The sequence below is a fragment of the Impatiens glandulifera genome, unplaced genomic scaffold (genome assembly GCF_907164915.1).
Source record: "Impatiens glandulifera unplaced genomic scaffold, dImpGla2.1, whole genome shotgun sequence".
Classification (NCBI taxonomy): Eukaryota; Viridiplantae; Streptophyta; class Magnoliopsida; order Ericales; family Balsaminaceae; genus Impatiens; species Impatiens glandulifera.
The window spans coordinates 123,695-141,211 of NW_025919008.1; the positions used below are offsets into that span (position 1 = coordinate 123,695).

General features: G+C 27.9%; 2 protein-coding genes across 2 annotated transcripts; both read right to left on the bottom strand.

Moving 5' to 3' along the window:
• Window positions 1-8,544: 8,544 nt before the first annotated feature.
• Window positions 8,545-13,570, bottom strand: LOC124917327 (U-box domain-containing protein 35-like). Its single transcript, XM_047457783.1, has 9 exons — window positions 13,294-13,570; window positions 13,124-13,194; window positions 12,102-12,223; window positions 10,815-11,032; window positions 10,667-10,721; window positions 10,273-10,552; window positions 10,030-10,131; window positions 9,508-9,936; window positions 8,545-9,413 (listed from the first exon to the last, which is right to left on the bottom strand). The coding sequence occupies exons 1-9, from the start codon at window positions 13,448-13,450 to the stop codon at window positions 8,547-8,549; spliced, it is 2,301 nt and encodes a 766-aa protein (XP_047313739.1). The 5' UTR covers window positions 13,451-13,570; the 3' UTR covers window positions 8,545-8,546.
• Window positions 13,571-14,465: 895 nt separating this feature from the next.
• LOC124917323 (4-coumarate--CoA ligase-like 1) lies at window positions 14,466-17,027 on the bottom strand. Its single transcript, XM_047457778.1, has 6 exons — window positions 16,531-17,027; window positions 15,783-16,367; window positions 15,495-15,684; window positions 15,259-15,404; window positions 14,933-15,000; window positions 14,466-14,819 (listed from the first exon to the last, which is right to left on the bottom strand). The coding sequence occupies exons 1-6, from the start codon at window positions 16,930-16,932 to the stop codon at window positions 14,588-14,590; spliced, it is 1,623 nt and encodes a 540-aa protein (XP_047313734.1). The 5' UTR covers window positions 16,933-17,027; the 3' UTR covers window positions 14,466-14,587.
• Window positions 17,028-17,517: the final 490 nt, after the last annotated feature.

Sequence of the window (17,517 nt, forward strand, 5' to 3'; positions counted from 1 at the left end):
TTTAGATAAATATATAGATAATATTGAAAAAATTAAAATTTATTATAAAAATGAATATTATGAGAATATTCTTTTGAGTTTGAGTTTTTGGGTTGGAGATAAATTACTGAGATGTTTACTGCATTTTAAGTATGAGAATATGTATTTAAATTAGAGATGTATAAATTTCTTTCATAATATATATATATATTTTTTCTTAATCTAATTATTAAGTATTTTTTTTCTAGTTACTGTATAAATTTTTATATACTTCACACTAATAATATAAAATATTTTTTTTATTAATATTTTTACATAAAGATATATAATATTACATCACATATTTATTTATATATATATATATAATAATAATATATATAATAATAATGTTTAATAGATAAATATGAAGGTTTATACACAAATTATTAACTCTATAAATTACTCACTTTCTAAATTAATTTCTTTATATATTTTACATCTCTTTCTTAATCTAATTATTAAATATTTTTTTCATACTTTCACTATATAAATATTTATATTTTTTCATACTAATAATATAAAATATTTTTTATATTAAAATATATAATATTACATAACATATTTATTTTTATATATAATAACAATATATATATAATAATGGATGAATATGAAAGTTTATACACAAATTCATTATGATTTCTATCTCATTTCATAATTTCTCTCTATTAATTAACTCTATGTAATTATTTACTTTCTAAATTAATTTCTTTATTTTATATTCAAGAATTTTTTCATTTCATAATTTATCTTTCTAATTAATTCTTAATATTACTCTTTTTTCTAATTTTTTTTCACTTTCATAATATATAAAAATTTAAAATTATATTAATATATATATATATATTAGGTAAGTTATGACTATTTATTTTAAATAGGTGGTTATATATAAATAAATATTTTAATAACAATATTAAATATTTCTCTCAACTAAAATCTATATATATTAATTTCGTATTTAATTTATATATATATATATATATATATGATAATTTTAATAAGATTTGTTTTGTTGTATTTTTTTATGAGATATAATTTGTGTTTATGTAATAATGTTTAATTTATTTTATGCAGTTGTATAAATAATTGAATGAGAATTTAAAAGTAATTAATAAGTTGTTATAAAATTATGAGTTTAATTTGTAATTTTAGATAAATATATAGATAATATTGAAAAAAATAAAATTTATCATAAAAATAAATATTCTAAGAATATTTTTTGAGTTTGAGTTTTTGGGTTGAGATAAATGACTGAGATGTTTACTGCATTTTAAGTATTTTAAGTATGAGTATAAATATCTTTCATAATATATATATTTCTCTTTCTTAATCTAATTATTAAGTATTTTTTTTATTTACTATATAAATTTTTATATTTTTTCACACTAATAATATAAAATATTGTTTTATTAATATTTTTTATATAAAGATATATAATATTACATAATATATTTATTTATATATATAATAATAATATATATAATAATTTTTAATAGATGAATATGAAGGTTTATACACAAATTATTTTTATCTCAATTCATAATTTCTCTTTCTTAATTAACTCTATAAATTACTCTACTTTTTAAATTATTTTTTTTTATATATTTTGACTCTCTTTTTTAATCTAATTATTAAGTATTTTTTTTCTTACTCTTACTATATAAATATTTATATTTTTTCACACTAATAATATAAAATATTTTTTATATTAAAATATATAATATTACATAACATATTTATTTATATATATATAATAACAATATATAATAATGTTTAATAGATGAATAGGAAGGTTTATACACAAATTCTTTATGATTTCTATCTCAATTCATTATTTTATATTCAAGAATTTTTTCATTTCATAATTTATCTTTCTAATTAATTCCTAATATTACTCCTTTTTCTAATTAAATTTTTTTTCACTTTCTACTTATCATAATATATAAAAATTTAAAATTATATATATATTAAGTAAGTTAAGACTATTTATTTTAAATAGGTGGTTATATATAAATAAATATTTTAAATAACAATATTAAATATTTCTCTCAACTAAAATCTATATATATTAATTTCGTACCTAATTTTTTTTATCTCTAATCTTTATATATATATATATATTTATTTATTTATTGCTTAAGAGAATTTTTTTAATTTGGTTGTTCAAGAAATCATTTATTTGTGAACAATATTATTTTTTTATATCACAGTTTTTATTATTTGGTAATTTTCTGTCTTTTTCTTAAATGTTATGGTGATCACTCTACTAAAGCGTGGTTTCATCTCCAAAATGACCGAGTGTGATGTAAACTTTTTAATAAAGTTCTATCTCTAAAATATTCTTATTTTTATCTTGATTCTGGTATATCTACACTATCTCACTTTATTAAAAATATAAAGGTTTAAAGAGAATTTGATTGAGCAAACTTATTTTTTCTTTAAATAATATTATTATTTTAGTTTGAATTGTTTTAAGAGAATTTTCTTAATTTGGTTGTTCAAGAAACTATTTATTTGGGACAATATATATTTTTTATATCACATCTTTTATTATTTAGTAATTTTCTGCATTTTTTTTAATGTTATTACATTGAACGAGTGTGATTTAAACTTTCAAACAAAGTTTTATCTCTAAAATATTTTTTTTTTGTCCTGACTCTTGTATATCAATACTATCTCACTTTATAAAAAATACAAAGGTCCAATTTATTTTTTCTTTAAATAATACTATTTTTTAGTTTGAATTTTTGTAAGAGAATTTTCTTAATTTGGTTGGTCAAGAAATTATTTATTTGTAGACAATATTTATTTATTACAGTTTTTTATTATTTGATAAATTTTCTGCATTTTTCTTGAATGTTATCAATACTGGTATTTACCCTACTACAACGTAGTTTCATCTTCACCGTGACCGAGTGTGATCTATCTCTAAAATATTTTTTTTTGTCTTGACTCTTGTATATCTACACTTTTTAACTTTATGAAAAATACAAATGTCTCAACAATTCTTTTACTAAATTTATTGAAACTGTTAGATAAAATCAGACCGGTTCAAATAAACCTAACTTAAATAAACTTTCCATGCAGGAACAAGGAACCGAACCGGAACCGGCTAAAGAAAACTAACCGGTCAGGCTAGTAAACCGACCAAGAGTATTCGGAACGTGACCGCACAAAGAAAGGATCGGCCAAAACTTAAAACCGGAATCATCAAACAGCCGATCATCCACAAGGCAGAGGAAAAACCGGAAGAAGTCCGGTTACATCACTCATACCAAAAGCCATTCGGTTAAGACAAATGGCCGACCAGAACAAGAAGACAATTCGGGTATCTGTTGAGAACGATACCAAAGGAACAGACTGAACACTTCCATATTCATGCAAGTCTGAGGAAAGACTGTAGACTGCAGAAGACAATACTACCGGATCTTTCCACTTCGGGATAAGTCAGAAAGGAAATCTTCCAAGTACAGACAACTGTCCAACAGACAATGCCTACATCAAGTAAAAGACAAACCCGGCAGGCTTGTCTTACATACCGGAAGAACAGACCGGCAGGTCTGAGACAGAATACCAGGTCTGAGGTTGACCATCAGGTCTGAGGAAACGACCGCAGGTCTGAATCTCTGAAACACTGAATCACTGCACCTCTGCTCAGCCAATCAGATTCAAGGCAGTGAAATATGACCGTTGGCATATTTCACCTATAAAAGGGGCAGTTGAAGAAGAGTAAATGCGGGACATACATTGGGATAACGAGCGCTAAGAGCATTTACTACAAGTGATAAGATTGTGCTGTTTTAGAAAGCCTAAGTGTTAAAAGTTAAAGTGTGTTTTACAATTTCGGTGTAAACTGTAAGAGTGTTATCGAGCAGGAAATAAGTCTCGATCGGTTTGTACTTGTATTCCTTAGTGAATATCCTTCTCGCAGTTTCGAGAGGAAGGGGTGACGTAGGAGTTTTATCTCCGAACATCCATAAAATCTGTCTTGTTATTTACTGTCTGCCGGTTTCATTACTTAACCGATCTATACCACTATAACCGACTTAATCCTATCCAAGCCGAATTTCCAGGTTACTAAAGCCGACCCATCAAACTTCAAACCTCCATTATACAATACCGTTTCTGCCTATCATACAAGCGTGCCGCTTCAACTTGAAAGCAAACCTCTTCCGCGCTTGAACCTAGTTCAAGGGTTTGTGACAGGTTGTGTAGTATTGAAACCCCGGTGTTAATCTCTAACTAGATTAACCACCACCCTTCGAGTGAGAACCGCTAACCGGTCCAACCCCCAGTCCTCTAGCGGCGATCTAGATCCTAACAGAAACTCATTGCAAAAAATTGATGCAGTCAACTTTAACAATTAAAAATAATTAATATACATATGATCGAAACATATTTTATATTATATAAACATATATATTATTTTTAAGTTAATATTATTATTAGAATTAAGTTACTATTAGTAGTGATATATTTTTTATTGAACAAAATATATTAATACTCACTTAATCTTTGATTATAAATATAGAATTTGTATCATTTAGTTAATCTTCTTTTTTACAAGATACTATTTAAGAATTTTTTTTTTATAATTTAGTGAAGGAGTTTTATTAATCTAAATTTTCTATGACCTACTTTCAAATTTTTTGGATTAGGTTGGTCTTAGAAAAAAAAGATTTTTTGAAAATTGGTTATAAATACTTATTTAAATGCTGAACTATAATATCAAACTATATCAATGATAGGTAAAATGTGTTATATACTATTATATCATTCATCCCGTATGAGTTTATCCCCTCTCTTATCTTCGAGTAAATTACTTCGTTTCTTTTGTGATGAAAAATTTTCTAACAAAAATTAGCCTTCTAAAAAAAAGATTCTAATTTTTTAATTATATTTAAAAATATATAAAAATAAAAAATATATTTAATAAAATATTTTAGAAATCTAATAAAATTCTCTTTTTTCAAACATTATTCAAAAGATAAAATAAATTTTAAGCCAATATAATTTATTTATATTTATTCATTTTTTAAGTTAAAATCGGGTATTGACTATGGAATTATGTTAGTTTTTTTTTATAAAATGAATTCTAATTTCGTTTTTTATGAAGTTCGTAAAATGAAGAGTAATGTTATCTTCATTTAATTATGAATTTGTTCTTATTATTGTATAACAATAATTCATAAAATAATATTTTTTTAAAAACAATCAACAAAATTATATAAAAATTCAAAGGATTCGCATAACACTTTGACACAAGAAATTAAGACAAAAATAAAATGTAACTAAAAATTAGAGTCAATAATCTCATATTTAAGAATTAAGAACCACCCAGTAAATCTACAAATGTCTGTATATTAAATTAGAGTTAAGAGATTTAATTTAATATAAGAAAAATAATAATATATACTTTATTTACCCTACATCAAAAAAAAAAGATTAATTATTTTTTTAGAGTGAGATTTAATTTTTTATGTTTTTGTTAATAGTACATTTTTATATGGGTATAATAACTTTTATAATTAAAATTACAAATTTATAAAATATTTTTTATTTAAAAAATTTATATAATGTAAAAAAACGATATGAAATGATATAACCTTTATTTATATAATAATAATAATAATGTAATTTTAAATTTTATCTTTCTTTTTCAATCAAATTTTCTCAATTTTTATTTTAAGTTTAAATAACTTAAATAAAAATAAATTATTTTTAAAATTATAGTTATAAACTCATAATATTATTTATTTATTTAATTATATATATATATATATTAAATTTAAATGTTATTATCTCATATAAAATAATATTTAATATAAAAAAATCAAAAAATTTATATGATTTAAAAAAATGACATAAGATAATATAACTTTTATTTGATTATATCTAAATTAAGTTTAAATATTTTCAAACATTTATTATATAATAATAATAATAATAATGTAATTTTAAATTTGATGTACCAAATTTGTATTTTTTTTATTTTTATCAAAATTTCTTAAATATTATTTTAGTTTAATTTATTTTTTTTTATTCATTTTTTGTTTTCTATCTTATAATTTAATTGTATTTTTTGATTTATTATGTAAATAAATATATAAATATATGAATTATATTTTTTCTTTTATTATTTTTCTTGAATTTGGAATTGAATAATAAATAGGTAGATAATGAATCTAAAATAAATATCATATCATTAAAAGTTAATTAGAAAATTACATTAATTTTGAAATTTTTATAACTTTATTTTATTTTTCTAAAAATATTTAGATTAACCTTTTAAAAGAACTTATTTTTTTTCAAATAGTTTGACAATGTAGTTTGTATTTTTTAAGCAAAACTTATTAGTTAATTTTTATTGTTTTATTTTTTTTATATAAAAAAGGGCCTAAAGATCATATTTTTTTTATAACTATGAAAATATATTATAATCTTTGATTTAAGATATTTAAAAATATATTTTTATTTTTTTTATAATAAAAACAATGCAAATATTTTCACATTTTATAGTTCGACAAATTATTCTAAGGATAAGAAGTAATTGTGAAGCTAAATTTTAGCTCCTAAAAGTTGAGTAATATAATATAATGGTTATTTAAATTTTATATTAATTTTTTTTATTAATTCAAAAATTTGTTTGATAAATATATTTATTTATTATAATATGTTAAATTATAATATTTTAGGTCAATAATAAAGTTTTTATATCTGAAATTGATCCAGATAATGAGGTGGACCGATTAAATATAAAAAAACGGATAAGCAAGAGAGAAAAGGCCAGAAAAAACTTGGATATATTCTTATGAATTACATTAGGAACTGGACCAATCTATCTTGAAAGGCTCTCATGTCACGCTAACCTTCTAAAATGTAAGGTCATAAAAATAGCTCATAGATAGTAAAAGTTGGGTCTCACATAATCGGAGCGACTCCATGTGCTCTCCTCTCCTTTAATTATGTAATTGTTATTTGTTTATTTTATTTATAAGATTTTTTTATTATATTGTTAAAAATTTTTTATTATTTATTAATGATTAATTTCCGTTAAATTTTTTGTTAAACATTTTCTATATCTATAATTTGTCATATTTAAAGGTATTATATGAGTCTTCTCTTAAAAGTTTAAAATAAGATCTATTTATCTTTTAAAGTACTTAATATTATAAAAATGAGAAGAAATATTTAAAATATAATTTATTAGTATAAAAAATTTTGTTAATAATATTCATGAATGGTGGTGTGATTTATATAATATTATAATTTTAACGTTATAATGTAATTAATTTACACTTATCTTTTATCTTATTCTAAATTGTAATCAACAATATTTATCTTTAAAAAATTGTTTATCAGGTATAAAATGACCCCTACAACGTAGGGAAATAACTCTAGTTTATTTAATTTTACCTACACAAAAATAAAATATTCTAATAACAAAAAATATTATTTATCCTTCATCACTTTTATCTTAATCTTTAATTAGCACAATATTATTTTTCTCTCATCAATTTTAATCTCCAATCCTTAATTTATTTTTCAACATTTACTCTATATTTTCTTCTTCAATTATAATGACAACAAAACTTGTTTATTTTTCAACATCTACAACCTACTTATATAGATAAATAATACTCTAAAAGAATTAAAATTTGTGTCTTCAATCTTACTTTGTAACTTCATTTTAATAAAAATATATAACTTTGCACTCTATCAAATAATGAGGTACCTGTCGAAGATCGAATACCCGACATATCGAAGATGAGAATATAAATAAAGATACTTGTTGGGTTCGGGTAATAAAATAAAAATTTGGTTCACAGACAGATACCCGTTGTCATCCCTACTTCATCACCCTAAAAAACAACTTATTTAATATCATATAAGCCCTTAAAGTAATTTTACTAGCATGCATTCCCAATCATCCCAAACTTGATCTTCAAACTTCAAAGGATCACCAAGTTGCTTGAGATATATATCTTGATAAACAAACATAGCCTTAAATATATATTTATATATCTTGGGGGCAAAAAAGAACATGGATATTTATACATTTGCCAAAACTAGTACAATGTCTTTATTACAACATACTCATCCTTCATTCTAACTCCAATGACTCCAATGAAAATTCCTTCCCTCCTTCAATTAAAATTGATATGCACACTTTTAAGTGTCAAGCCTGCAAAAGAATACAAAATTTGAAAATGAGAATCAAATACTCTTTTTGACCTTTACAACACATGATCATAATAATAAAAATGCCCCATTAGAAAACACTTATCATTCATATAATCAAATTCAATTGAAAGGGAAAAAATTATCAATAAATTCCTGAATTTGTCTAATCAATCCTAAGTTTAGTTTCAAAAGACTTGTGACGATTTATGTTTATGGATTCGTATCCACAGCCAAAATATCATCATCCAAATAGGTTTCAGGATCCAAGATTTTTGTATGTTTCAAAGATGTTTCCAAATACCTAAAAAAAAATTGTAAAAATAAAAAAAAAGAAGGGAATTTTCCAACTATACAAGATTATCTCCAGCCGAAGCATACGAAGAAGGGTTTGATCGAATCTGTGAGGTACGTGTTTCATAACCAGGTTGATTCATACTCGAGGCACTCATCGGACCAGTACCAGACCCACAACCAGACATCATCGTCCTCGTGGTCATCCTATTATATCCAGACATCGAATCCTCCTGCTCCTCAGCCAAAGCTCTCAACCTATTAACTTCAGGCAAAATAACGGTCTTCAAATCAGGCCTATCTCTCCTCCTCAATTCTGCGCACTTGAGAGACAATTTTGCAAAACTCAAGGCTTCTTCTACCGGCCAATCATTAATAGACTGATCAAGCATCTCAGCGAAAGTGCCTCTTTCAATAGACCTCTCAACATGATGGGTCAATCCCATAGGAGGTTTTGCGGTTATCAGCTGGAGAAGCATAATTCCAAGTGAGTAAATATCGGATTTCGTCCCAAGCATCCCCGTTTGTTGGTATTCAGGGTCTATGTAACAGAATGTTCCGGCGGTTGATGTCATGTGGTACTGTGTTACGCTGTCTGCAACTGACGGTGGGACCAAACGAGCTAAACCCACATCGCTTATTTTGCTTACGAAGTTTCGATCGAGGAGAATGTTTGCGGGTTTTAGGTCGCGATGGACAAGTGGCTCTGGTTTTGCTTGGTGGAGGAAAAGAAGTCCGGTGGCTATTTCAGCTGCTATGCGGAATCTCATTTGCCATGAAAGTGGGGGTGTTTTGTCGTTTCTGAGAAGGCGATCTTCTAAACTACCGTTTGCCATATATTCGTAGACTAGGCAACCATAGTCGGGGCAAGCACCGAGGAGGAGAACCATGTTTGGATGCCTTATGCAGCTCAACACTTCAACCTGCATGCATGCATGTTATTTGAATTTAATTAATCTTAAATATCTCATTGTCCCAACATCAATTCCCTTAAGATTAAATTGAGGATGAGCAAACCTCTTGCTGAAACTGCGATCTTCCTTGAGCTGCATCAGGACGAAGGACTTTTACAGCAACAGGAGTATGATCTAGGAAGCACTTGTACACGGGTCCATAACCTCCTTCTCCTACTTTCTGAGAATCGGAGAATTTACCAGTTGCAGCCTCAATTTCCTCTATTGTGTATTTGCGGTACCTGACATCGTTTTGGGCTAATGTATCTAACACTTTCTTCTTTTCCTCTGATTCTTTAAGGGCTTTTGTTTCTGCTTCCATTCTCTTCCGGGCTTCAAGTTCAGCAATCCTCTGTGCTGCTTCTGCAGCTTCCAGGGCTGCTCTAGTTTTTGCTCTCTCTTTCTCTGCAAGTGCAAGTGCAGCTTCCTCTGCTAACCGTGCCTCTTCTAGCCTTTGTTCCTCTTCCAGTTTCCATCGATGAAGTTCCTTGGCCTGTCAGATTATATTTTCATGTGGATGAGCTTGATGGAATTAATATTAGTTTCAAATGCAATGTTTTGTAGGAATATGAGTTTTTATTAATACCTTCTGTTTTGCGGAGAGTGCTTCTTTGCAGGCTGTACTGTACATGTCCATAGTCTGTTTCAGCTCTTGCCTAAGACGCCTCATCTCAGCTTCAACATCTTCCTAAAATTTTCAAAAAACTTTCAATTAGAGCAGACTCAGACTGTATATTAAGTTTTCTAAATATATATGCAAATTCCCATTTATCAATTAAGTAAGTAAATAAATGTTTTGCATTCCAATTAATTAAAGATAAGATTATACCATGTTCTGTGTGCCTGAATAAGGCATGCTAGTGTCTGACAAGCCTTGATTGGAAGCTAAATCAGATAACTTATACCCTGATGGAAGAGGCGAGCCAAAACTGTTTCTTTGGTCTGTGTCTGAGCTATATGAAAGCCGAGGGAGATTGATTGATTCTTGGCTCTCAAAGGACATTCCTGGTAGACGGTCCATGCTTGGCCTGCCACCAATAAATGATATGTCCGACGTAGGGAAGTCGTCATATGATTGGGTCGACATTCTGTTTCTGTCAAACGGAGATCTGCTATATATATATTTAATTAGGTTGCCACAAACAAACAAACAGTAATAATTTAGAGAGTAAAATCTTTTGGATTGCATGGAAACTTATAGAAGCGCGCCTATCACACTTCACCTGATCTCATCTTCGAAGGATTGTCTTGGAGCAAAGTGATTTCTCTCCGGTGCGCCTGAAAATGCAAGTAATAACAAAAAATGAAAACGCAAAAAAGATTTTGAAGAACCAAAAGAAAGAAAGAAGAATAAAATGAGAATGATCATACTTTTGCTTAAAAAGTTTTGTTGTGCATCTGAGGTAGTGGGAACCATGATGTTCTGACTGGACGAAGAAGGACGAGGGGGAGGATTGGGAACAGGAACAGTAGCTGATCGGACGGACGCGACCTTTGCTTTCGAGATGATGTACACCGTGCAGAACTCTGGCGCCGTCTTCGAAACCACGGTCGGAATATCACTCTTGAATCTGTCATCAAACGGACAATATTATTTTTTTAGATATTGGTTAGCCCTTTAATTTACTGATCGTTCACTTTTAGCCCTCAAACTAATTTTTGAAACAAATCGTCCTTCAATTTTTAAAAAGGTCACCAAGATCTCTTACATCATTTTTTTTTTTTTTTGTTAAACGGCTTATTTTTTAAAATATTAATTTCTTTATATATTATTTTTAATATTATTTTTTATATTTATATATATAATTATTTAATCGCTTATATATATTTTTATTATTATTTTTTATATTTATATAATTATTAAATTATTAAAATTTTTATATAATATATATAAATATTATTTTTTTTTATTTATATCTATATAAAACAAAAATTTAAAATAATTTATATAATATATATATATATATATTATCTTTACTCATTAATTTATATATAATATTTATATAATATATATTTTAAAAAATAATTTAAAGTTTAAAAGTAATTGAGTATATTATATATAGTTGGAATTTAACCTTCATATTATTTTTTAAAATATATATTATATAAATATATAAATATATATATATATATATAATTAATAATTAAAGATATATATATATTATTTTTAAACTTTATTTTATAGATATAGAAATATATATATATATATATAAATAATATATATATAAAAAAAGAGATTTAAAAATTATATAAATATAAAAATTAATGAATATATATATATATATATATAAATATAAGCGATTTAATAATTATATATATAAATATAAAAAATATAATTAAAGATAATGTATAAAAAATAATATTTTAAGCTTAAGCCATTATATTTATTTAAAAATTTGACGGAAATGATATTGGTGATTTTTTTAAAGTTGAAAGAGTGATTTGTTTTAAAAATTAATTTGAGGACTAAAAGTGAGCGATTGAAGTAATTAGAGGACCTCCTTAGTAATTTGCCCTTTATATTTTTAATTTGAAATATATTCATATTTATAAAAAATATTTTATAAATTATTATATGTTATTTATGTATATGTAAGTATAAACATTAGTTTTTATATTATCTAAAAGAAAAATGATATAGAGATGGCAGAGAAATACCTAACAAAAGAATTTTTGGAGGGTGCGCCCATAACCAACATACCAATAAAGTTTTGCTTCACGTACTCACATAGAGCTTTTGCAATGTCTATATCTTCTATTATAATCTCATTTGATTTGATCTGCCCACATTACAAAAATATATTAATAGTGAAAATTCAAAATATGAACATTGAAATAAATAAATAAAGTTTTCATGCAAAACAATATTATTCTAACTTTTAACTTTTTTTTGATTATAAATCTAGTATAAATTATATATATTTTATGAAAGGATAAACCCACTTATAAATTATATTTATTTTTTAAAGGATAAAATTATCTATAAATAAATTAAAAAATGTATTTTTATTCTATATTCAACTAACTAACTATATATATATATATATATATATATATATATATATATATATATATATATATATATATATATATATATATCAAAAAAAGTAAATTCTCAACAAGAAAAAAAAAATATTAAAGAACCATAGAAATAATCCACTTTGATAGTGGAGTAAAATGTTGTAAACTATATGAGAAATAAGGGCATTTAAATACTTAAAAGGCTTGGATTTTTTGAGAATTTAGACCTCATAAACTAGTACCATTTGATTAATTTGGATTTATTTTTGGATGTATTGCCTTTTTCTTTTATATATATCCTTGTTAATGTTTGTTATTTGGAACATCCAAGCATGCATATTAAAATAGATATTTTGTTCCTAATTGTGATCTATATATATATGTTGTCTCTCTTTCACATATTAATATTAATATGTTGGAAATTAGAAACAGTTAGGATTTAATAAATGTATTTGGTTTATTTTCCAGAAAAAAAACACAAGTTGTTTAACGCTTTCTTTTTTCTTCTCATCGGACAGACTTGCCATGGTAAGGAAGAAGAGGAACAAGCACACTTGGAGAGCGCAGTATAACGGAGAGTTGTATGCTGCTTTCGAGAAGGATGAATCACTTCCGAAAAGGAAGACATAAAAACAAGAAAAGGGATAGATGAAACTCACATCCTTGCGTGTACAAAAGGCTCGGTATGGCAAAAAGAGCTCCTTGGCTAGTTGGTTGTCACTTTGGGTAACTACACGTTCGTTCGAGAAACAAAGAAATTAATATAACTCATGAGTCATGAGATCGAGAAAAAGAGATAGATAGATAGAGAGATTATATATATATATACTTGTGGAAGAACGGTTTTTGACGTGAAGGAGTGTAATAGTTTGGCCGCGGGTAAGAACATGATCGATAGCCCATTTGAGGCCATATTGGCTTCCTTTATCCTTGTCAATTGCAACCGCTACATGCTGCTCGGTTCTGTTATTCATATTTCCGTTCATACTCCCAACTCTAGCTATGATCTTTTCTGTCTCAAACAAAACAAAACAAAATTCTCCCAACTCCTCCTTAACCTAACCAACCAACCAAAATGTTGGAAGGTTTCAAAGAGGGTATGGTTTTATCTTTCAGCTCCCTCAATCTCTCAATGCACTAATTTGTACCTATTAAACTTAATTAGATTTTTCATTCATAGAAGGAGGAGGATGGACGTCAAAAGAGATTCAACTTCATTCAACCTAATTCTCTCCTTCTCTCAATTATGATAAAGATAGAAGAGGTACGTAAGTAGAGAAGAATGAGAGGAGATCAGGAGAGGAGAGGAGAGAGAGAGACAAAGAGAGAAAGATGGGTTCTTCTCTATACTTAAATTTGTTAGATGAGTAACTAACTCTATATTTAAAACACTAATCCTCCTCCCTATCATTTGGGGATTAAATTAGCCCCACTATATAAACTTATGATAAATATTTAAAAATGGCTTCAAGACATCATCGATGCATTTATTTATTAGTAAAATAATTAGTTCAAACAAATATTCTTAACTTAGAGATATTTGGGTTATCAAAATCATTTGAACCCTCCCATTTTCTTCAAATTATAGTTTGTACCCTTAATCGCCCTCTACATCCTACACTCTAACCTAGTCATTACTTTGATAATATATATATTTGTGTCTAGCTATGAAATATATTAAAACATCATTTTGATGAAATTATTTAATTTGTATATAATATCCAAATTACCGTGTAATCTTTTGTTCATTTAGACATCGATGAGATCACTTTTGGATCATGACATGCATGACTTTTGTTTGACAAAACAACCAAACAGTCCATTTTAGGCAAAATATGGAATTATTTATTATTATTATTAATAATTTATTATTTGAGTCTCATGCACAGTCCATAAGTAGTTTTCTCACTTGACTGAGCATACTAGCTAGGAATCATACATACATTTATATTATTGAGTGAATAAGTCATAAATCTTAAAACAAGTACACTTGCTGAGCCTATTTTAATTACTTGAGCTCTCTTGTTGTAAATTAACATGTATCCACTAGCATGCAGGAGACGAGTGTTGTTATTTTTTAGGCATTTTGTAGACTGACAAGGCATGCAACAGGATTATTAAAATCAGTTTATCCGGTTAATCTTTTTAAGCATATCATCTTTAAGGATCCGTCTGAGTATTTTTCCTGATGCTGACCTAGGAATATTATCAACGAAGTGAACCACCCTCACTTTCTCGTAGGTTGATACATGAGCAGCCACATACTCGATCACATCCTCCTCTCTTGTCTCTTTGGCATTTAATTTCACCACCACACAAGCTGCTGGTATCTCCCCTGCTTCTTCATCTGGCAACCTATCAAAATGCGCGCCTTAAATTCTTTCTTATCTTCTTAAATCATGGTCTATATGTTTTAGGCTTTATTATTTGATCTAGGATTAGAATGCCTAAGAAAGAAAGAAGCTTACGGCACAACAGCGGCATCTTCAATGGATGGATGGGTTAGAAGGACAGCCTCTAAGTGAGCTGGTGCAACCTGCATGGAACGTGGTGTCATGTGAAGCACCGCCATAGAGTGATCGATGCAAACTATGCATTTGCATAGGGCTACCCTAAATTAGACTTATATAGAAGTTAAGTACTAACAATCACTTATTTGTTACAAAATATTAAAAAGTAAAAGCTGAATAGACCCTATAGATATCCAACAACATTTTGGGTGACTCGAGTGTGTACATTCTTTTGGTATAATAGAAATTCAAAATAAAATGTGTAAAGTGATATATTTATTTACTTGGAAGCCTTTGTATTTGATGAGCTCTTTAATGCGATCAACAATGAAGACATTTCCATCATCATCAATATACCCAATATCCCCTGTATGAAGCCATCCATTTTCATCTATGGTCTCAGCAGTTGCTTCTTCATTCCTATAGTATCCTGCGAATCCAATATATATTATTATGGAACCAAAATAGGCCTTAATTAAAGGTCAAACAAAAATACCCTTGGTACAGGGTACGTACGTACCTTGCATAACACACTTGCTTCTTACACATAGTTCACCATTGGTATTCTTGGTAAGGGAAGTACCTGTGGTGGGATTGACAAACTTCACCTGTAGATTTGGCAGGATAAATCCAACCGAACCCTTCTTTGCTTTAATGCCATCGATCCCATGCGTGAGTGTAATGCAGCTGTGCTCTGTCATTCCATAGGCCTGGCAATGGCATCATTATGTACATAACATTGCATGCATGCATGTCAACAACATATCTATATTTAATTAATTTAATTATAATTTCAAGAACAGCTCACTTCTTGGACTTCAATAAGAGGAAACCTTCGCTTAAACGAAGAGAGCACTTCTGGTGCTAGAGGAGCGGCTGCTGTCATGATAGATCGGAGCTTCACCAACTTCCCAACTTCCTCAAAAATCTGATTCTTGGCCATATCGGCGACAATGGCTGGCACCACGGGAGCAAAAGTCACGTCATGTTCAACCAAACACTTAAGAAAAGTGTCGGCTCTATACCTTCCCATTACCACAACTTTCCCTTTGTTCCTTATTGTTGCGCAACAAATTCCAGTCAAACCATAAATGTGGAAAAATGGCATTAACCCTAGAATAGTGATTTGCCCAATGAGTTGTTGATCGATGCCAAAGAGGGTGGAGCATAGATTGGCTACAAGGTTGCCATGGGTTAACATTACACCTTTGGCCATTCCTGTCGTCCCAGAGGAGAAAGGCAGGGCGCATAGGTCGTTCTGGTGGACTGGTTCTTGGTTCGATAGACACGCACTTCCGGTTCTATCAGATGCTTCAAGGAGTTCTTCCCAGTAAATCGTGTTTTCCACTCGTTGCTCCCCTAGAATGATGACCGGCATCTCCAAAGCTTTCACCTGTTCACTTTCAAGTATTTTATAATAAAAAGCAACTTTAGTTAATTAAAGTTTGTAGTGTGAAGATTTATAACTTAGTAATAAAGTTTGAAAATTTATATTCTCATCATGGTCATGACTCATGAGTTGGAGAAAAAGAAAAAAGAGAGTAGTAGTTTCTCGCCTTTTCATGGTGAGCGGCGTCTGTAACTATAAGCTTGGCATCTGCAACCTCCACTTGATTTTTAATCTCAGTTTCATGTGCTGAAGGATTGGCTCCAGAAAATACACCTCCCGCTTCCATAATTCCTAGCGCCACAATTGCATACTCAGGCACATTAGGAAGAACAACCACTACCACTTGGCCTTTCCTCAACCCCACTGATTTAAGGGCCTTGGTGAACCTCTTGGTTTCTCTCAAAACATCCCCATGAGTATAACTCTTTCCATTTTCGACATCCACAAATGCGACATTGTTTGCATATAGCTCCGACCCTTGAAGAACAAATTCCGGTAAGGTGAGATCAGACACTGGTACCGTCGGATAACAACTTGTGAAAATGTATTCTTCATTCTCTTGCGCCATGTTTATCTAATATTGATTCTTATGGTATGGAAAAATGATAATTTATATAAGGGAATTGGTGAATTCAATGCCTTCATGTTTTCAGCATGAGATAAGAGAGTAATTGATTGGTGGTTTACAAACAGAGAAATAAAGGAGAGTAGGGTGATGATAGGTATGAAGAAGAAGAAGATAGAACGATTTTGTCATGGTTTGACTTATGGGTAAAAGCTTGTTGAATCATCTTTATTGTGTTTTCATAATTTAATGTTTAAATGTATTAATATCTTTATAATTAAATTTTATATAACAATTATTGTGTTTTTTATTTTATTTTTTATTTTATATATATTTCAAATCTTACATTTATTCATAAAAGAATGGTATATTAGAAAAGACTAGGAATGATAAAAGATGGAAAATATATTGAAAAAAATTGTATGAAATGACATGTCATTTTGATTGGATGAAAATCAAAGAAAAGAGAAATTTTCATATTTTTTCAATACAATTAAAGGATAATAGATTTTTTCATATACTTTGTTGTCAATATATTTATGGTGATAAGTTGAAAAAATTGTTTAGAGATAAAAACTAATAATTTAA